General features: G+C 48.2%; 1 protein-coding gene across 2 annotated transcripts in view; it reads left to right on the top strand.

The window, feature by feature from the left end:
* Positions 1–22037, top strand: part of EOGT (EGF domain specific O-linked N-acetylglucosamine transferase) — a 118407-nt gene that overhangs the window by 19153 nt on the left and 77217 nt on the right. For both annotated transcript variants that reach the window (XR_010186982.1, XM_063940938.1), the window contains exon 7: positions 7435–7541. Coding sequence is in view for 1 of the 2 variants with exons in the window: in XM_063940938.1 (XP_063797008.1) it covers positions 7435–7541 (107 nt within the window). In the remaining variant the exon portion in view is untranslated. The remainder of the gene's footprint in view (positions 1–7434; positions 7542–22037) is intronic.

Raw genomic sequence — 22037 nt, 5'->3', positions numbered from 1 at the left:
CTAGGGGGTAATTCAGACCTGATCGCTTCTGTTCGTTTTCGAACAGCGGCCGATCAGGTCTGTACTGCGCATGCGTATGCACCGCAATGCAACGGCTCCTCGGACGACTGCACCGGGCATCAGTGCATAGCGAAGGGATGGTGTGAAAAATGCGATTGCACGGGCGATTGCAAGGTGACTGACAGGAAGAGGCCGTTTGTGGGTGGCAACTGACCATTTTGTAGGAGTGTCCGGGAAAACACAGGAGGGACCTGGCGTTTGGAGGGAGGTATTCTGACATCAGCTCCGGCCCCGATCATCGCAGTGGCTGAGTAAGTCCTGGGCTGAGCAGAGACTGCACAAACTCATGTTTGTTCAGCTCTCCAACTAATGCGATCGCACACCTGCACACAGCAAATACCATCCCCCTGTAGGCGGCGACTACCTGATCGCAGGAATGCAAAAACCACACCCTAGGGATCAGGTCTGAATTACCCCCTAAGTTTGGAAACCACTGCTCTATAATAAAAGGCTAACGCTGATCCTCACCTCTGTGGGGGAATTCAAGTGTTTTGCACACCAGCAGCCACAAGGTGGCACCCGACGGAGCAATTCAAGTGTTACTCCGTTCGGGCATGCGCAGCCACCGCCGCTAACGTTACTGTTATGATGTTCCATCATTTTGACGGTTTGGTAATTAGTTGTTTTAGATTTGACTAATATGTAAATCAGGATTAAGGATTAAACAGTAATTCCTCTATTTGCATTTGCTCATTTGACGCTATTCGTGGCCACCGTACATATGTACTTACATGATCATTACATGGCTTGCTGAACTACCAGAACTCGGTGTGCCGGTACCGTTAGACGTTGACCTAATTGGCACTTACCCTTTAACAGTGTTTTTTTATTTTATTTTTTCATTCTTCCCTCCCTTAAAATCAAAAGAAAGACACTTGTAATTAAACACCAGAGGTATAAATCAAAGTCGGTCCTGAGAAGTTCTAATTAATTTCTTTACACGTACCGTAGACAGAAATCAATTCAAGTCTTTGGAGTTTCAGTTTAGCAGGTTATTGATTGTGTGAATTGCAAACTGCTAAACATGCTTTTGGAAGACAAATATTTAGCATAATAAGAATTGTGGTTGTTGAGTTCTTGCAGAAGGTTTAAGTGTTCTGCAGTTTGTTCTGAAAGTAGATGAAAAACAAACAAACATGAAAACCCCAAAACATGTGAATAAAAGCAGCCTGTACAGGTGGGAACGCTTCTAAGATTAAACGTTCCTGGGTAACGTTACCTTTAAGATGCAAATTATATTTATTATTTAATAAGATAATAGTTAAAAGCCCATCTGGCCCAGGTACCTGGGTGAGAATATGGTGAGCTGTGGGAAGGGGGGGTGTCATTACTCACACAGCAGCTGCCAGGTTTCTCGAGGCTCTGTGTTAGAGAGAGAGAGAGAGAGAGAGAGAGATAGATAGATAGATAGATAGATAGATAGATAGATAGATAACCCGTATATCTGTAATGGACAGGCTATAATGATGCTGCACTATATACACCGGTACTGTGACATGTAAGCTCACCAGTCCCCTCATAGTTCCCAGCCAGTCTGGGGGTAGAGGACACCAGTAGCCACCAGCAGCTGGCCGGAGGGGTCTGGGCATGGCCTATGGGAGATGTGGCAGGGGTGAGCACAGGACCCCACTCCTTCTCCAGCGCGCAGTATATATAAAGCAGCTGAACCAGTTATCTGCCCCCTCCTCACTTGCATTATCTGCAGCCGCAGCACTGACCCCTCCTACTCCTGATCAACGCACTGCTCACCACACAGGGTCTCGCTTCTTCCTGCTGGACTGATTCACCTTCTCCCCGGCCAATAGGTGGCCACACGTGTCCCCGGTGCCTCCTCTCTGACCGGCTGCGGTGGCTCCTGTATCTGTTTTCTGGTTACTGCTACTACTTGTTTGCGAGTCCCGTTATGGCAATTAACCTGGGGTTGCAGCATAGTATATGGAGGAGGGGGTGCAGAGTATGCGGTATATGGCAGGAGCAGTAAATGGTGGGGGGTGCAGAATATGGAAGAAGATGGGGGTGCAAGTGTATATAGGGGCAGTATGTGGTGGAGGGTGCAGTTTACATAGGGTGTGTGTCGTCGTCCCCCACGAAGGGAGCTCCATTGGGTACCCTCCACCAGCGGCACCACAGAGGTGAGGAGCAGTGTTAGCCTTTTGTATCGGTCATTATAAATGGTAACTACCACCCAAAAACCTACCTGACTCCCTCTCCCCAGCACCCTCTCTATATGCAGCAAGAGTGAAACAGTGAGATCGGTATTTTTAATTAATTAGCAGCAGGCTGTAACATCTCTCTGCATTATCACTTTCACCTGTGGTGGCCTCTAGTGGTGAGGTGAGGAGCAGTCTAGCCTTTTATTATATAGGATTTATATAGCACACATACATTATGCAGCATTTTACAGAGAGAATTTCAGACATTCACATCTGTTCCTGCACCAGTGGAGCTTACAGTCTAAATTTCCTAACAAACAGACGTGCACACACACTGGTGTTAATAATTAACCTACCTGCATATTTCTGAAGTGTGGAAAGAAACCAGAGCTCCTGGAGGAAATCCATACAAACACAGGGAGAACATACAAACTCCACATAGTGCTTTGGTCTGGAAGTGAACTCATGGCCTCAGTTATGTGACGCAGTAATGCTAGCCACTACGCCAACTGTCCTGCCCAATGTAAAACATTTTTAGGCGACTTCTCTTTTGCGCACCCATGTTTTGCTGACGTAGTGCTCCCAGTATAATGGAAAAGAACCCAATAGCATCTCACTTGACTCGTTCTACTTTATATATAAAAAAAACAAGTATATAATAAAAAGAATTTAATTTAAAAAAAGTTGTTGTTTTTTTCTCCATTCCAGACACTGACTTCTGCACTTTATTTTATGTCGCAGTAAATTAACATTGTTCTCTTCTGACAACTAAGCTTTGGGTGCGGCTACTATCTCATATTTCTTTTATAGCTGTACAATGGACTGCGTTGAGCTCTGAGGGATGCTCAGTACCTTTGTAATGGAGCTTGTACCTGTCTCCGTCTATAACATACTTGCCTACACTCCCAGAATGAAAATCGTGTGGCACTCCCATCTCTCCAGAATAGTGGGCAAGTCTCCTGAAGCTGTGTGAAGTGAGAACACCCGGTGGATGAGGGCGCAATTCGCGCCGAGTCACGTAATCTCGGAATTTCATAATGTGGGTGTGGCCACGATGATGTGATCCTCAGACACGCCCTCTGCATACCCCCTTTTTCTGCATCACACCCCTGCACCACCCCTTATGTTAAGCCATGCCCCTACACCGCCTCCCGGGCCTTCTCTCTCACGTGTTGGAAATGCTCTTTTGTCTTCAGTTTGAGTTATTGCTTTTGGAAAGTCTCTTGCCTGCTGCAGGGGGTTGGATATGAAATCCCAGCAGTCGGGATCCCGACAGTCAGAATCCCGGCGGATCGCATTATTTTTACCTTAACTGACCCCTCCTGCAGCCTAACCCTAACCTTCCCCCTAGTGCCTAACCCCAACCTCTGTACTTCCATCTGGGGTCCTTTGGGATCTGTCTGTCTGTATTCTGAGCCTCATATAGAAAGTGGTTTCCTGTCTATAGACAGACAGTTAAAAGATAGACAGTCATTAGTTAGACACTATATGATAGACTAAGGGTGGGCAACATGCGGCCCGCGGGCCAGATGCGGCCCGCGAACCGATCCTGCCTGGCCCGCTGTCCCCCACCAGTGCGCAATGACAAGCGGCCCGACTGGCTGAGCCGCTTCTCATTGCGCTACAGCAGCTCCGAGAGATGCAGCGCCGCTGAGGAAATCCCGGTCACGTCACAGGGGCTGCTGACCGGGATTTCCTTTCCGACGTCTCAGGCGCTGGGCGGTGCGGGGGGCGGATCCACATCAACAAGAGTGTGGATCTGTACAGTGGCCAGCGGATCTCTCATGCGGGCAGCGTGCAGCGGGAGCTGAGCTCTCCAGCGGGCAGCGGATCATCTGGGCAGCGGGAGCTGATCTGTCCTTAAAAAAAACAAACTCAAAGGTTGGTAGATTCATAGCTGGTGCTGCCTGTTGAGGGGGGCTGGGGTCCCGAGTAGGGGGAGGAAACAGCAACCTGTGTCCAGGGAGGGAGGGAGTCTGTTGTTTAAAAGCTGCTATATGGGTCCAGGGGAGGGGGGTGGGCGGCATAGAGACTACCATATGAGTTCAGGGGAGAGGGGGGGATAGAGAATGCCCGATCCCACCCACTCTGCCGCCAGAGCCCAGACACCACCCCCTCAGGTAACACTGAGCGTCCCAACAACAGGTGCGCAGTTTACAGTGCAGCCTGACCAGTGACCACCCCCTACCCCTGATGGAGTGTGAGCCGCGGGCAATACTGCCCGATCCTCCTGTTGCCGCCGGAGTTAATGGTGAGCCGCGGGCTGTAATGCCTGACCCCCCTTCCCATATCCATGTCGCTGCTGCAATTTAAAGCCGTCCTCCTGATCTTGAGCATGTGACCCACAGGCTGTAACGCCCTATCCCGCCGCAGGAGTTTACTGTGAGGTTGAGCCGTTATGCCCGAGCCCACTCCCCCTCTCACTGCCAGCACAGCATCTTAAAATCCAACCCACCCCAAAAGCTTATAGTGACCTGTGGGCTGTAATGCCCCACACCCGCCCCCACTCCTCCCTGCCACAACTTAAAGTCTACCCCCACCAAAGCTGACAGAGAGCCATGTCTGTAACGCCCGATTACCCCCCTCCTCTCAAAGTTGTGTGTAAAAGGGGGCTCTGTCTGCCGTAATATGTAAAAGGAGGGACTCTGCCTGCCGTAATGTGTAAAAGGGGGCTCTGTCTGCCGTAATGTGTAAAAGGGGGCTCTACCTGCCGTAATGTGTAAAAGGGACCTCTACCTACTGTGCAGAGTAATTTGAATAATAGAGGCTGTTGTGCAGCCTAATATGAATCTGTATTGTTTTGTGGCCACGCCCCTTCCCCATGAAGCCACACCCCTATATTTTTGGCACATGCCTATGGCGGCCCTCGAATACTCATTGGAAAATGTTAAGTGGCCCTTCAGCTGAAATAATTGCCCACCCCTGTGATAGACAGTCAAAAGTCAGACAGGTTTAAAAGTCAGACACATAAGTCAGGGTTAAAAAAATTTAAAAACACAAAAAAACAAATAATTTTTTTTTGTGACGGACTTTTGACCCTGTCGGACTTTTGACTGTCGACCGTATAGTGTCTAACTAATGACTGTCTATCTTTTAACTGTCTATGAGCTATACCACACCCATAGAAAGTTACAGGTGATTGGGTTTATACAGTATAAGAATGAACAAGCGGTAATACACTTGTCTGTCACACAGGTATTGGGAATAAACAACTTGTCAGACTCTTGAGGTATTGCATTGCACTAAATGTAGGCTTGCGATTACATCAGCCATACATGTTGTTTCTTTTCTATTGTTTAGGAGTTGAAATATTTCAGTTTTTCATGTTTAGTCATTTAAGGAAAGGTTGCAAAATATTTTTTTGATTTGACATAGGACTTACAAATGGTTCAGGCCATAGCCGCAACCATTGTGTACAATATATTGGATGGTTCCTGTGCTGGGGGTGGTAGGATATATGTGTTAGTAACACTGCAATGGAATTCAGAATCAGGTGATACACCGCATATTAATTCCCTGCTTTACCACACTCCTACATCCTATTATATTACCTGCTAATCTCCAAGGCTTCAAGTGTGTCCTCTAATATCACATCTTCATTCAAGCCTATCAACCCTTGTGATTCCACTGCCTTTGAGGTCATCTCTCCTCTCCAAATAGTGCCACCCTGTTTGTGTGTGACCCCTCCCTCTGGGATAGTGGCTCTAAACCTGGGCTACACACTGTGATGTTCAGGGGCACAACAATACAGGTAGGGCAATGGGTTGGCGCTCCTACACCACATAGGATATGCAAGTATTGACCAAAGAATTACTTAAATGACCAGAATAGGTTTAAATGTTACACAAAATGTATTTTACAGCAATGTACTTACAGATAAAACAGCATAAAATCATATTAATGAGGTGATCACTCCTCATCTCGCCATATTAAGGTGCTGCGGTGGGCAAATGCCAGCAAAGCATGTGGGCTAGGTAACTCTGTGCCACTGCAGAAAGTCCCCCTTGTAGCATGCAGTCCATGCAACACGTTTCGGTTTATAGCAAAGTACTTCTTCAGGTACAAATAGCATGCTTCTGGTTTATTCAAGTATTTATACCCTGATACAGGAAACTGGAGAACACTCCTATCTGAGGCTGATTTTGCGGTTCTCGGACCAGAAGTGACGTTTGCATTTCAAAAGATGTCAACTTCAAGTAATTACAGGAAGTTTGTGCATTCCATTTGCTGGCCATTTTGATAATATGCGTTTCACCTCATGTACTTAACAAAGTGGGATTGTGTGCTCCAACTGGCGGCTATCTTTAAAACTGCGTTCCGGAAACCATTGTGTGGTACTTTTTTCCTGGCAATTACAACAAAATGATGAGTTCTAACTGGTGGCCATTTTTAGGGTTTGCGTTCCAAAAACCCATTCTACTGTATAGTGCTAACTTTTGAAATGTAGGAAATGCAATTTCTTCATTCTGCCAGCATATATTCAGAAAGGTCTCTGATAAAAAGTGTTTTCTTCCACCGATTTTTCCACATAATGCGCCTTTGTGACTATGGACCTTATTCAGAGATGAACGCAGATTGCTGCATACGCAGACAGATCTGTGTCCATCTCCTCACATGCTGGGGGCCACCCAGCATGTGTGATGGGCCGCCACACAATGAGTTGCAGACGCATCAAATTAAGGTTAGGGGTTGTGGGGCGCTGTCAGGCGGTCCGCCACCATTTTTTAAATCAGAGCAGCTGCGTGTGATGTCATGCAGCCGGCCTGGAAACTCTCCCTGCCCACCCCCGTTCGGCCCACCCCCGATCAGCCCACCATGCCCCCCCCCCAACACCGCATAACTACCCCACCGATGTCAATCACATTGCAGCAGCATCCTTCCGTGATGCGGCCGTGTTAGCTCGCGCAGGCGTGATGTGGCCACAGCACATGTGCAGTTTGCCAAAGAAGACGAACTGCGCTTCAGGCTGCATCAGTGACGAACTCTGAATCGGCCCCCATGACTTCAGCCTACGATATTGCCCGTATTCCTGTAACTGGAAGACCTTAACAGAACTTTAAAAAAAATACCAAGAAAGCATATGTATACCATACTTTTATTGTTTATTTATTATTATTATTTTTCCTTAAATTGTAATATGGGACAAATATATATTTCGTTTATTCTATTCTTGTCCAACGTTTTAGGAGTGAGTTACAGCTCTGACTTCTTTTACTTCTAGGTTTGCAGAGCTGCAGATATACACCTCCTTAGCATTCAGACCAGTAGAAGATGGACACTGTGACCTTATCATAGAAAAACCAACTTATTTTATGAAGTTGGATGCAGGTAATATCTTTTGTGAATAATTTATAGCCAATATCTGACATCTATATAGGCTTTCTAAGTATATAGTCAGAGGTGAAGCTATGCTGAAAAAAGAGGTTAGATGTATAGGGGTATATTCAATAACTGTCGGAAAGACGGCAGCTTCCGACAGTTTTAGGTCGGAAGGGGTTCCGACCTATTCATTAGGGCCCTGTTTATTCCGACAAGTCTGGAAACCCGACTTGTCGGAATGAACGCTGATCAGCGTGCATTGTTGGAAGCGGGGCCAAACCCAACAGGTTTTAGCCCCGTTTCCGAAATCTCAATATGACTTTAAAAAAAGTCGGATTGAGATGAGGGATCTGAGAGCAGGAGACAGGGGGGGGGGGGAGCAGTGTGGCAGCGGGGAGAGCAGGAACCCAGCGGCAGCGTCCACCCGGCTCCAGCAAGCGAGGTCCCGCTTGCTGGAGCCGGGTGGACGCCGCCGCGAGCCTCCGCTGATGCATCCGCTGCTCGCCCCGTCTCCTCCTCTCCGTCTCCCCTCCTCCGCTACTTTCCCGCTGCTGCCCCCACTGCTGCAAACACGGCAGCCGCTTACAGCTCTCCCCACCCCCCACCCTTCCCGGCGCCGCTGCTGTCAGCGCACCCGGCAGCCGCTGACAGCAGCGTCAGGACAAGACACCGGGAGCGGCCAAATCCGACAGTCGGATTTGGCCGCTCTTTGAATAGGGGTTGTCGGGTCCATTCCGACAACTGCATGTCGGAATGGACCCGACTCTTATTGAATATACCCCATAGTGTTCATTCCATCACCCTGCACCCAAAGGTGAGGAGGGCATATTTTAATTAAAATTGTAAGCCGGGTACACATTGGAGCAACAGGCAACCAGCCTGATTTAAGGAACAATTTCATTTCAGCCTGCTTGCCACTACACACTACACGATTTAATGACCATTGGAACGATGCATCGTTCCATCCTTCATTAGCATACACCAAGTCACATTCCACATTATCTGGTTGGCAGTACAGCATGGCCAAGCGGGCGATATCGCATATGACCACCGGAGCGCACAAATCACCCATAGACACTTGGCGATGTAGACTATTTGTTGTTACACAACGCCAAATCGTCCCAATATCACTCCAGTGTGTACCCAGCTTTAGACGGGATTTATCGCAACAGCTGCTGTTGCTGAAATGATACATGAAGTATAAAATTTTGCCCTTAAAAAATATACAATTTTGCCCTTTCAAATTAAAATATGCCCGCCCTCACTAATTAGGCACAGGGTGCTATAATGAACACTAGATGTACGCTTTTAGCGTATGGTTTCACATGCATATCACGCATACACTAATGAGCCAAAACATTATGACTACTGCCTCGTGTGCTTATCCTTTCTTAATTTAATAATCTTCAACTGTACCACATCCAGCAGTCTTCTGCCACCTGATACTTATTCCAGTGTCGTCTGCTGATGTAACTATGTTTATTTACCCTGTACTTGTCCTATATTGTCGTCAACTGAAAGTTGCTGTTTTCCTGTTTATGTACTCTGTAATTGGGCTCTGCGGAACCCTTGTGGCGCCATATAAATAAAGGATAATAATAAAATAATAATACTGCACTATGAAGCAAATGACATTGACTATCTCATAACAACAGTGCATGTCAGGTTTGGGGATATATTAGATGGTAAACTGACAATAGGTACTTGCAGTCAATGTGTTGAGTACAGAAGATATGGCCTAGGGTAAAGAGTTGAGTGACTTTGATGAGGATTAAATCATAATGGCCAGATGATTGGGTCAGAGCATTTCTGAAATGGCAAGTCTTGTAGGGTGCTTAAGATCAGGCATGGTGAGTACCTGCCAACAATGGTAACAGGAAGAAAAAAACAGAAAGTGCTGTCTGGGTGTTGGGCATCCAGTACTCATTAATGCAAGAGGTCAGCTATCCATACTATCCAGTCTGGTATTGTGACACTCTAAACTGGACCACCTTAATTTGTACTACACAGGGTATGCATTGCAGGCAACTGTCGGACTGGATAAGACATGAGTAAGGTCCCCTAATTGTCCCCTTGCTGAGCTTCGATTACTACCCATCCTGTTAATGCTGAAGGGGTTAACACTCCCTTCTGCTGTTGCCTGGGAGACGCCGGCAGGACCAGTGAGCAGACAGGCACTAGGACCTTTGGACTTACATATAATGGAGGAGGGAGTGAGAAGGCTGATGGAGTTTTGATTGACTGTGGCAGAGCGGGAAAAAGAGGAGGCGGGGTTCGCACCAGTGTGTATGAGAGGAGACACGCTGTGGAGAGCGGAGCTGCTGCTGAGGAGACCGCTGTGAGGAGACACGCTGTGGAGAGCGGAGCCGCTGCTGAGGAGACCGCTGTGAGGAGACACGCTGTGGAGAGCGGAGCCGCTGCTGAGGAGACCGCTGTGAGGAGACACGCTGTGGAGAGCGGAACCGCTGCTGAAGAGACCGCTGTGAGGAGACATGCTGTGGAGAGTGGAGCTGCCGCTGAGGAGACAGCTGTGAGGAGACACGCTGAGGAGACCGCTGGGAGGAGACACGCCGTGTTGAGCGGAGCTGCCGCTGAGGAGACCGCTGTGAGAGCCGCCAGCCGCTGCAGTGACACCAGCCTGCCCGGTACTGAGAGAAGCTGCCGGGAAAGGTCTCAGGTGATAGAGGGGAGTGGGTGAGGCCGCTGATAGCAGGTACCTACCTCTGACGCACAGACACTCCAGCTAATACCCCCAGTTAGAAACCTAGTCACCCAGCTCCGCATACACAGCTGAATAGGGGTCAGGTGAGAGAGAGAGAGAGAGAGACGCTCTTCCTTTTACTTGGCAGACACAGCTATCAAGAGTACTGGACAGGGGGTGTGGCCTAGCTGCAGATCTGGGCAGACGTGTTGCATTGGAGCTCCTGCCTTACGCCCATATAAACTGATATCCTGCTGCTCTTTAGTGATCTTGGGGACCCCCCTTTATCAGCTGGGGTATACCTGCATCGGGCAGTGAGGTCCGCGGAGCCGGCGGGCGTCTCCTACACCCGTGCGGGTTGCGGCCTTCTGACCCAGGTGAAGCCGGGACCTCCATTTTACTGCTGCCCCGGAGGAGGAGGCCTTGGTTGACTGGAGTTCGCCGCAGAGGGTGCCCCCACACATCGGGACTCTACTCCCTGAAAGACGCCTCACTTTATTGCTAGGCGGGAGGTGAGTGTTACCCGCTGCGCCCTTACCTTGGACAGAGGCCCGCCGGACACCGCCGTTGCGCTGAGGGGAGCCGAGGGCGGGTGGACTCTGCCGCTCTCTCCAGCCGAGGCTGCTTCGCCCGCTCACCGACGCCAGGACTGGGGGATCCCGGCCTGGGCACCGCACGGCGCCAGCCACTGCACCAGATCCTGTCTGCTCGATTGGCGGCCTCCGGGGGCCTAGACGGCCGGGAGCTTCCACGGAGGTCTGGCGGCGCCATTTTGATTACTGGCATTGCGCCCACACCTGGACCCCACTGCTTCTACCGCTGCCTGGGGAAACTTTATTAGTGCCTTTGTCCCCCGGACACTCTCTGGGGCCACACCAGCTACTCTCTTCAAAAAACAAACAAACAAAAAAATAATAATAAAAATAATAATAAAAAAAAAAATTATTATTACTTAAAATAAATAAAAAGGAGGCGTGGCTTAGCGGTGAAACAGGTCAGGGCTACAACACCTACCCCCGTTGCAGCCCCTACAACCCTCCTGCTACTGCACGTGGTACTGGGGGACCCCAGGGAGGCCCACGGCACTCTTCATACCACAGTCTACAGTGCATGGGGAGAGCCCGGCCCTCTGATCCTGCGGCTGCTTCCACACTCTCCATTAGGTCCACTGGGCCCTCTCTGCTGAGAAATTGATGACATCTACCCACAGGAGTCGGGCACGCTGCTGTACCCATAAGATGTAGGCACCTTTTCAATGTATCTCCCCCGAAACTCCCCGCAATCATTTTAGCTGATACAATCACGCACGTGGCATAGAGGATATATACCGTTCTGGGCCTTAGACGACATCCTCCTTTCTACTGGGGTTCTTCTACTTTCTCAAGGTGATACAAGATGGCTCCAAAAAAGAATAAAGCCTCCAAGTCAATCTCTCAAGTTGCATTTTTCAAGCCCTCCCCATATCGTAATAAGTCTCAAGGGTCTGGGGCTTCTGCCACTGGATCGGATCCCCCACCTACGACTTCCTCACCCTCATCTCAGGATTCCCCCTCCCCCCCACACCTGGAGGACAGCGAAGCCTTAACGGTGGGCGCCATGAAGCTTTTGTTACACCAGTTTAAAGATGAAGTGGCGTCAGAATTCCGTACTATGCTGCAATCCTGCCAGCGCTCCGTTGAAGACTTGGGCGAGAAGACCGGACATTTGGAAACAAAGATGGGAGAGGTGGTGGGCTCTCATAATACCCTTATCGACTCTCATGATTCTCTTGAGGGGGAAGTGGCGGCTCTGCGGGATAAAGTAGCAGACTTGGAGGACCGCTCACGCAGAAATAATCTCAAGCTGAGAGGGGTTCCTGAATCCGTATCTAATAGCAGCCTGCAGGACTATACAATCGAAATATTCAAGAAGCTGCTACCCTCAGCTACATCTGCGGACTTGTTATTGGACCGCATTCATAGAGTTCCGAAGGCCCGCAGCGCTCCTGAAGGTGCGTCGAGGGATGTCTTAATGAGAATCCATTTCTTCCATATTAAAGAATCCCTGCTTAAAGCGGCTAGACCTGCCTCTGACACGGTGAAAGCTTTGGGCCAGCTTCAACTTTTTGGAGATCTATCACAATACACCCTGATCAGGAGGCGTTCCTTTCAGCCCGTCACCACGGCCCTTCGGAAAGCTGGAATCATATATAGATGGGGTTTCCCCACGCGTTTATTGATTTCTAGAGAAGGTTCAACTATTGTGGTGTCTTCGGTCGAGGACGGTATGAAACTTCTTCATAAATGGAATATTGCTGGAGATCAAAGAGCTGGCTCCCCTGACCGCCGACTTCAGCCGGACTGGTCGACGGCTGGGAAGTAGGCCCTCCCCACTGCGGTACTTTCCCTGCCAAGAATGGCCATCTATAGGACTTGCGTTGTCTCTACAAGATAGTTAGTTGTTGGGTCACGGGTTTCGGGTCTGGTTTGTAAGCTCCCCTTTGAGCCGTCTTATTGCTGTAATTACAGTATTACTCTTTGCCGGTTCCGGGACCCTGTGACTCATTACAAATTAGTCTATCATTCCATTCTTAACGACATCTCTTTGTTATGCCATGTGCGATTGTCTGTTTATAATGTTTACACAATTTTGGTTATTTGATTGCGGGGAGGTTGGCCACTAACCCCCCAACCTCGCTGGGTGAGGCGCTGTATGTTTTGGCGTCTTACTATGACTTCGTCTCTACACGAAGTCGGCTTTCTTTGTTTCTCTAACGTCCTAGTGGATGCTGGGGACTCCGAAAGGACCATGGGGAATAGCGGCTCCGCAGGAGACTGGGCACATCTAAAGAAAGCTTTAGGACTATCTGGTGTGCACTGGCTCCTCCCCCTATGACCCTCCTCCAAGCCTCAGTTAGATCTCTGTGCCCGAACGAGAAGGGTGCACACTAGGGGCTCTCCTGAGCTTCTTAGTGAAAGTTTTAGTTAAGGTTTTTTATTTTCAGTGAGACCTGCTGGCAACAGGCTCACTGCATCGAGGGACTAAGGGGAGAAGAAGCGAACTCACCTGCGTGCAGAGTGGATTGGGCTTCTTAGGCTACTGGACATTAGCTCCAGAGGGACGATCACAGGCCCAGCTTGGATGGGTCCCAGAGCCGCGCCGCCGGCCCCCTTACAGAGCCAGAAGGCAGAAGAGGTCCGGAAAATCGGCGGCAGAAGACGTCCTGTCTTCAACAAGGTAGCGCACAGCACTGCAGCTGTGCGCCATTGCTCTCAGCACACTTCACACTCCGGTCACTGAGGGTGCAGGGCGCTGGGGGGGGGCGCCCTGAGACGCAATAATAAACACCTTGGATGGCAAAAAATGCATCACATATAGCTCCTGGGCTATATGGATGCATTTAACCCCTGCCAAAATACATAAAAAAACGGGAGATAAGGCCGCCGATAAGGGGGCGGAGCCTATCTCCTCAGCACACTGGCGCCATTTTCCCTCACAGCTCCGTTGGAGGGAAGCTCCCTGGCTCTCCCCTGCAGTCACTACACTACAGAAAGGGTTAAAAAAGAGAGGGGGCACAAATTAGGCGCAGTATTAACTATACAGCAGCTATAAGGGGAAAAACACTTATATAAGGTTATCCCTGTATATATATAGCGCTCTGGTGTGTGCTGGCAAACTCTCCCTCTGTCTCCCCAAAGGGCTAGTGGGGTCCTGTCCTCTATCAGAGCATTCCCTGTGTGTGTGCTGTATGTCGGTACTTTTGTGTCGACATGTATGAGGAGAAAAATGATGTGGAGACGGAGCAGATTGCCTGTAATAGTGATGTCACTCCCTAGGAGGTCGACACCTGAGTGGATGAACTGTTGGAAGAAATTACGTGACAGTGTCAGCTCTGTATAAAAGACAGTGGTTGACATGAGACAGCCGGCTACTCAGCTTGTGCCTGTCCAGACGTCTCATAGGCCGTCAGGGGCTATAAAGCGCCCGTTACCTCAGATGGCAGATATAGACGCCGACACGGATACTGACTCCAGTGTCGACGGTGAAGAGACAAATGTGACTTCCAGTAGGGCCACACATTACATGATTGAGGCAATGAAAAATGTTTTACACATTTCTGATAATACGAGTACCACCAAAAAAAAAAGGGGTATTATGTTCGGTGAGGAAAAACTACCTGTAGTTTTCCTAAATCTGAGAAATTAAATGAGGTGTGTGATGATGCATGGGTTTCCCCCGATAATAATTTCTAAAATGTTATTGGCATTATATCCTTTCCCGCCAGAGGTTAGGGTGCGTTGGGAAACACCCCCTAGGGTGGATAAAGCGCTCACACGCTTGTAAGGGCTCTATCCTCTCCTGAGATGGCCGCCCTTAAGGATCCTGCTGATAGAAAGCAGGAGGGTATCCTAAAATGTATTTACACACATACTGGTGTTATACTGCGACCAGCAATCGCCTCAGCCTGGATGTGCAGTGCTGGGTTGGCGTGGTCGGATTCCCTGACTGAAAATATTGATACCCTAGATAGGGACAGTATATTTTTGCCTATAGAGCATTTGAAAGATGCATTTCTATATATGCGTGATGCACAGCGGAATATTTGCCGACTGGCATCAAGTCTAAGTGCGTTGTCCATTTCTACCAGTAGAGGGTTATGGACACGTCAGTGGTCAGGTGAGGCGTATTCCAAACGGCATTTGGAAGTATTGCCTTATTAAGGGGAGGAGTTATTTGGGGTCGGTCTTTCAGACCTGGTGGCCACGGCAACAGCTGGGAAATCCACGTTTGTACCCCAGGTCGCCTCTCAACATGAGAAGACGCCGTATTATCAGGCGCAGTCTTTTCGTGGATAAGCGGGCAAAAGGTTCCTCATTTCTGCCCCGTGACAGAGGGAGAGGAAAAAGGCTGCAGAAATCAGCTAGTTCCCAGGAACAGAAACCCTCTCCCGCCTCTGCCAAGCCCTCAGTATACGCTGGGGCTTTACAAGCAGAATCAGGCATGGTGGGGGGGCCCGTCTCAATGAATTTCAGCGCGCAGTGGGCTCACTCGCAAGTAGACCCCTGGATCCTTCAGGTGATATCTCAGGGGTACAAATTAGAATTCGAGACGTCTCCCCCTCGCCGTTTCCTAAAGTCGGCTTTACCGATGTCTCCTTCTGACAGGGAGACAGTTTTGAAAGCCATTCACAAGCTGTATTCCCAGCAGGTGATAATCAATATACCCCTCCTGCAACAGGGAACAGGGTATTATTCCACACTGTTGTGGTACCGAAGCCGGACGGCTCGGTGAGACCGATTCTAAATCTAAAATATTTGAACACTTACATACAGAGGTTCAAATTCAAGATTGAGTCACTCAGAGCAGTGATTGCGAACCTGGAAGAAGGGGACTACATGATGTCTCGGGACATCAAGGATGCTTACCTTCATGTCAAAATTTACCCTTCTCACCAAGGGTACCTCAGGTTTATGGTACAGAACTGTCACTATCAGTTCAGACGCAGCCGTATGGATGGTCCACGGCACCCCGGGTCTTTACCAAGGTAATGGCCGAAATGATGATATTCCTTCAAAGGAAGGGAATTTTAGTTATCCCTTACTTGGACAATTCCCTGATAAGGGTAAGATCCAGGGAACAGTTGGAGGTCGGTGTAGCACTATCTCAGGTAGTGTTGCTGCAGCGCGGTTGGATTCTCAATATTCCAAAATCGCAGCTGGTTCCGACGACTTGTCTTCTGTTCCTAGGGATGATCCTGGACACAGTCCAGAAAAAGGTGTTTCTCCCGGAGGAGAAAGCCAGGGAGTTATCCGAGCTAGTCAGGAACCTCCTAAAACCGAGCCAAGTCTCAGTGCATCAATGCACAAGGGTTCTGGGTAAAATGGTGGCTTCCTACGAAGCAATCCCATTCGGCAGATTCCACGCAAGAACTTCCCAGTGGGACCTGCTGGACAAATGGTCCGGGTCGCATCTTCAGATGCATCAGCGGATAACCCTGTCACCAAGGACAAGGGTGTCCCTCCTGTGGTGGTTGCAGAGTGCTCATCTTCTAGAGGGCCGCAGATTCGGCATTCAGGACTGGGTCCTGGTAACCACGGATGCCAGCCTGCGAGGCTGGGGAGCAGTCACACAGGGAAGGAATATCCAGGACTTAGGGTCAAGCCTGGAGACATCACTTCACATAAATATCCTGAAGCTAAGGGACATTTACAATGCTCTAAGCTTAGCAAGACCTCTGCTTCAAGGTCAGCCGGTGTTGATCCAGTCGGACAACATCACGGCAGTCACCCACGTAAACAGACAGGGTGGCACAAGAAGTAGGAGGGCAATGGCAGAAGCTGCAAGGATTCTTCGCTGGGCGGAAAATCATGGGATAGCACTGTCAGCAGTATTCATTCCGGGAGTGGACAACTGGGAAGCAGACTTCCTCAGCACGACCTCCACCCGGGAGAGTGGGGACTTCACCCAGAAGTCTTCCACATGATTATAAACCGTTGGGAAAAACTCGACAGGTATTGCGTCAGGTCCAGGGACCCTCAGGCAATAGCTGTAGACGCCCTGGTAACACCGTGGGTGTACCAGTCAGGGTATGTGTTCCCTCCTCTGCCTCTCATACCCAAGGTACTGAGATTGATAAGATGGTGAGGAGTAAGCACTATATTCGTGGCTCCGGATTGGCCAAGAAGGACTTGGTAACCGGAACTTCAAGAGATGCTCACGGAGGATCCGTGGCCTCTACCTCTAAGAAGGGACCTGCTCCAGCAAGGACCCTGTCTGTTCCAAGACTTACCGCGGCTGCGTTTGACGGCATGGCGGTTGAACGCCGGATCCTGAAGGAAAAAGGGCATTCCGGATGAAGTCATCCCTATCCTGATCAAAGCCAGGAAGGATGTAACCGCAAAAACATTATCACCGCAATTGGCGAAAATATGTTGCGTGGTGCGAGGCCAGTAAGGCCCGACGGTGGAAATTCAACTGGGTCGATTCCTACATTTCCTGCAAACAGGAGTGTCTATGGGCCTGAAATTGGGGTCCATTAAGGTTCAAATTTCGGCCCTGTCAATTTTCTTCCAAAAAGAACTAGCTTCAGTCCCTGAAGTTCAGACGTTTGTAAAAGGAGTACTGCATATACAGCCTCCTTTTGTGCCTCCAGTGGCACTTTGGGATCTCAATGTAGTTTTGGGTTCCAAAAGTCACATTGGTTTGAACCACTTAAATCTGTGGAGTTACAATATCTCACAGGGAAAGTGGTCATGCTGTTGGCCCTGGCCTGAGCCAGGCGCGTGTCAGAATTGGCGGCTTTATCCTGAAAAAGCCCTTATCTGATGTTCCATTCGGACAGGGCGAAATTGAGGACTCGTCCTCAGTTTCTCCCTAAGGTGGTTTCAGCGTTTTCACCTGAACCAACCTATTTGTGGTGCCTGCGGCTACTAGGGACTTGGAGGATTCCAAGTTGCTGGACGTAGTCAGGGCCCTGAAAATATATGTTTCCAGGAGGGCTGGAGTCAGAAAATCTGACTCGCTGTTTATCCTGTATGCACCCAACAAGCTGGGTGCTCCTGCTTCTAAGCAGACGATTGCTCGTTGGATTTGTAGTACAATTCAGCTTTCACATTCTGTGGCAGGCCTGCCACAGCCAAAATCTGTAAAAGCCCATTCCACACGGAAAGTGGGCTCATCTTGGGCGGCTGCCCGAGGGGTCTCGGCTTTACAACTTTGCCGAGCTGCTACTTGGTCAGGGGCAAACACGTTTGCTAAATTCTACAAATTTGATACCCTGGCTGAGGAGGACCTGGAGTTCTCTCATTCGGTGCTGCAGAGTCATCCGCACTCTCCCGCCCGTTTGGGAGCTTTGGTATAATCCCCATGGTCCTTTCGGAGTCCCCAGCATCCACTAGGACGTTAGAGAAAATAAGAATTTACTTACCGATAATTCTATTTCTCATAGTCCGTAGTGGATGCTGGGCGCCCATCCCAAGTGCGGATTGTCTGCATTACTTGTACATAGTTATTGTTACAAAAATCGGGTTATTATTGTTGTGAGCCATCTTTCAGAGGCTCCTCTGTTATCATGCTGTTAACTGGGTTCAGATCACAGGTTATACGGTGTGATTGGTGTGGCTGGTATGAGTCTCACCCGGGATTCAAAATCCTTCCTTATTGTGTACGCTCGTCCGGGCACAGTATCCTAACTGAGGCTTGGAGGAGGGTCATAGGGGGAGGAGCCAGTGCACACCAGATAGTCCTAAAGCTTTCTTTAGATGTGCCCAGTCTCCTGCGGAGCCGCTATTCCCCATGGTCCTTTCGGAGTCCCCAGCATCCACTACGGACTATGAGAAATAGAATTATCGGTAAGTAAATTCTTATTTTTGTGTACTGTATCTCTTTCCTCTCTCTCTTTGTCCTCCCCTGTGTGTCTCCCTTTGTGTCTCGCCCCTTCCCCCCCCCCCCCCCATGCTTTTTTTTTTTCTTTCACTCTGTGTTCAGGGTACTGTACCTCTTTATTGGTATTTTTTGGCTTCAGCGGATGCTCCTCCTCCTGGTTAATTTATCATGGATAATTTGGTATCACTGAATGTAAAGGGATTGAATTCCCCACAGAAGCGTAAATTGGCCTTATCTTCCTTCTACAAACTGAAGGCAAAGGTGGTCGCTGTCCAGGAAACTCATTTTAGGAAATTAGACCCCCCCAGATTCTGCGATAATCATTTCCCCACCTGCTATATGGCTAATGGTCCTGTAAAAAAGGCCGGAGTGGCTATACTGTTCTCTCGTGACTGCCCATTCACTCTCGAATCCCAACTAGTAGACCCCGAAGGCAGGTATTTAATATTAATTGGACAGCTCGAGGATACTACTGTTACCTTGGCTTCCTGCTACGCACCTAACTCCGGTCAACTCTCATTTTGTAGAAAACTATTCTCCCTGATACAGAAACACGCTAAAGGTGCCGTCATGCTTCTGGGGGACTTCAACTTAGTTGTAGACCCTTCTGTAGATAGATCTCTCCCCACTAGAAGCCCCTTAGCTAAACCCAGAACCTCCCCTGTTTATACCCTTGGGCTTCGACAATTGCTAGGAGAGTACGATCTCTACGATACGTGGAGAACTAAACATCCTACAGTTAGGGATTACTCCTTTTATTCGCATGTCCACTCCTCATATTCTAGAATCGATCTAGTTCTGACTGACAGAATGTCACTGCCGGCCATCATGAAAATTGATATATTACCAATGACATGGTCGGATCATTCTCCACTGAGGGTGGTGTGGAAATTTGGGGACCGTAGAGTCTCACCGGGCCCTTGGAGACTAGGAAATTTCCTGTTATGCCATCAGGAAGCTTCACTTGCCATGCAGCAAACCTTAAAGCTATATTTAGAAACTAACAAACCCGAAGATACTTCGGTCTTTAATAATTGGTGCTCTTGTAAAGCTGTAATGCGGGGGGCTGCCATTCAGGCCGCTTCACGATTAAAACGCTCCCAAAATGCTGAACGTCTTTCGGCTGAAAGAGAGGTTGCAAAATTAGAATTAGCCAATAAAGCTGACCCGCAGAATAGAACTGCCTTTAAGCTTTTGCTTGCCGCAAGGGAAAGGGTGAACATTTTTTCGCTTCGGGAAGTACACCGCAATCTTGCCCGATTAAATCAGAGATTTTACGTATTTGGAAATAAGGCAGGGCGTCTCTTGGCATGGAAACTGCGAGGCCAGCGAGCTAAGGCCAGACTTCATTTTGTCTATTCCCCTACGGGCTCTAGAGTCTCTGACCCTTATAATATAGCAGACACCTTTGCAGAGTATTACTCCCGACTCTACAACCTACAGGCAGATACTAATACTCCCCAACCCATTGAAGCTGAAATCCAGTCCTTTCTAAAAGACCTGTCCCTACCGACACTGAACTCCGAGGCCTGCCTGTCCCTCAGCTCACCCTGGACTATCCCTGAACTTGAGGCAGCTATTGACGGTCTTCCACGTGATAAAGCGCCTGGGCCAGATGGATTTCCGTCTAATTTCTACAAAACTTATAAAGCAGATTTGGCACCAGTGTTATTGGCGGTTTTCAACGAGGCGTCGGAGTCTGGGAGGTTCCCGAGAGAAATGCTTGAAGCGCGGATAGTTGCTATCCCTAAGCCAATTTTAGTGATCCCATTGATGTGGCAATTCTAAACTCTCCACAATCTGATAACACTCATTCGTAACAGATGCCCTATATCTATTTATCTACATACCTTTATGTTACAATTTCTGAGTGAGGTATTCCCCTGCATATAGGGTTTTTTCTTCTTTTTTTGACACATGGGCTAACAGCAGAAGGGATAAGTCACGTATACACTGTGATTTACTGCACAACTCCTTGGTACTTTCCCATGAACAGCATTGCTCTATAATTAGTACTACAAAGGGAAAATGTCTCTCCAAATATGTTACTAACTGTTTTTCATTGATATAATTTCCCCCATTTGTGGGCACAATAAGAATTAATGAGGCCTTGATTTTTTGGTGTATAGCTGAGAGTGCTATCATTGTGGTTTAAAGGCTTTTTCTTTATTACCATTATTGCAACCACTCTGTGGAACATGAATTAAGGAGTTATGCTCTCCTCGTATACAACTGAAAGTGTTACCATTGTGGCTGAACGGTCTTTTACTCTTGCTACTATTATTACTACCACTCAGTTGAAGTTGCTACATAAGGGCCCTCATTCCGAGTTGTTCGCTCGTTCTTTTTCATCGCATCGCAGTGAAAATCCGCTTAGTACGCATGCGCAAAGTTCGCACTGCGACTGCGCCAAGTAACTTTACTATGAAGAAAGTATTTTTACTCATGGCTTTTTCTTCGCTCCGGCGATCGTAATGTGATTGACAGGAAATGGGTGTTACTGGGCGGAAACACGGCGTTTCAGGGGCGTGTGGCTGAAAACGCTACCGTTTCCGGAAAAAACGCAGGAGTGGCCGGAGAAACGGTGGGAGTGCCTGGGCGAACGCTGGGTGTGTTTGTGACGTCAACCAGGAACGACAAGCACTGAACTGATCGCACAGGCAGAGTAAGTCTGGAGCTACTCTGAAACTGCTAAGTAGTTAGTAATCGCAATATTGCGAATACATCGGTCGCAATTTTAAGAAGCTAAGATTCACTCCCAGTAGGCGGCGGCTTAGCGTGTGTAACTCTGCTAAATTCGCCTTGCGACCGATCAACTCGGAATGAGGGCCAATATGTAGTTTTTCCCACATATTGCAGCTACAACTATTCATTCTGGCAAAATTACAAAAATTGTATCTTTTTGTATAAAAAGGGTTATGAGACATAATACCTGTAGACCAACCTTTTCTGTTACAGTTGTTGCTTTCAAAAGGGTTACGAGACACAACACCTGTAGATCAACCCTTTCTGTTGCAATTATTGCTTTCAAACCAGTGAGACACCTGGATAAGCAGGCTGCCCATATGAATTGATGAATTGTTATGAAAGAAAAAAAACAAAAGTATATATACCTCTCATGCCGTTTCATGTGACTGCTGCCACGTAACCAGTGTATTTCTGAGAAAAGACACATGTGACTTATACTACAAAATCCATTGAGGATCCCATATATATTATTATAACATCAATGTGTCAGTATATAACCTCTTTCTGAAATGCACTGTCCACAATTTGTTGGAAATGTAAGTATTGTATTCTCGTACTGAGCTATTTAATATTTAATATTCAGTTCCTACAATTAATAAGTTTTATTAAAATGTAATAAGGAGTACTGATTATTAATTTACTCCTTTAAGGAATATACATGCATATATATATAAAAAGCATTATTCCTTTCT

The sequence above is a fragment of the Pseudophryne corroboree genome, chromosome 9 (genome assembly GCF_028390025.1).
Source record: "Pseudophryne corroboree isolate aPseCor3 chromosome 9, aPseCor3.hap2, whole genome shotgun sequence".
Taxonomy (NCBI): domain Eukaryota; kingdom Metazoa; phylum Chordata; class Amphibia; order Anura; family Myobatrachidae; genus Pseudophryne; species Pseudophryne corroboree.
Note: the sequence above shows the minus strand (reverse complement) of the source record. Positions and strands in the feature narration are given on the sequence as shown.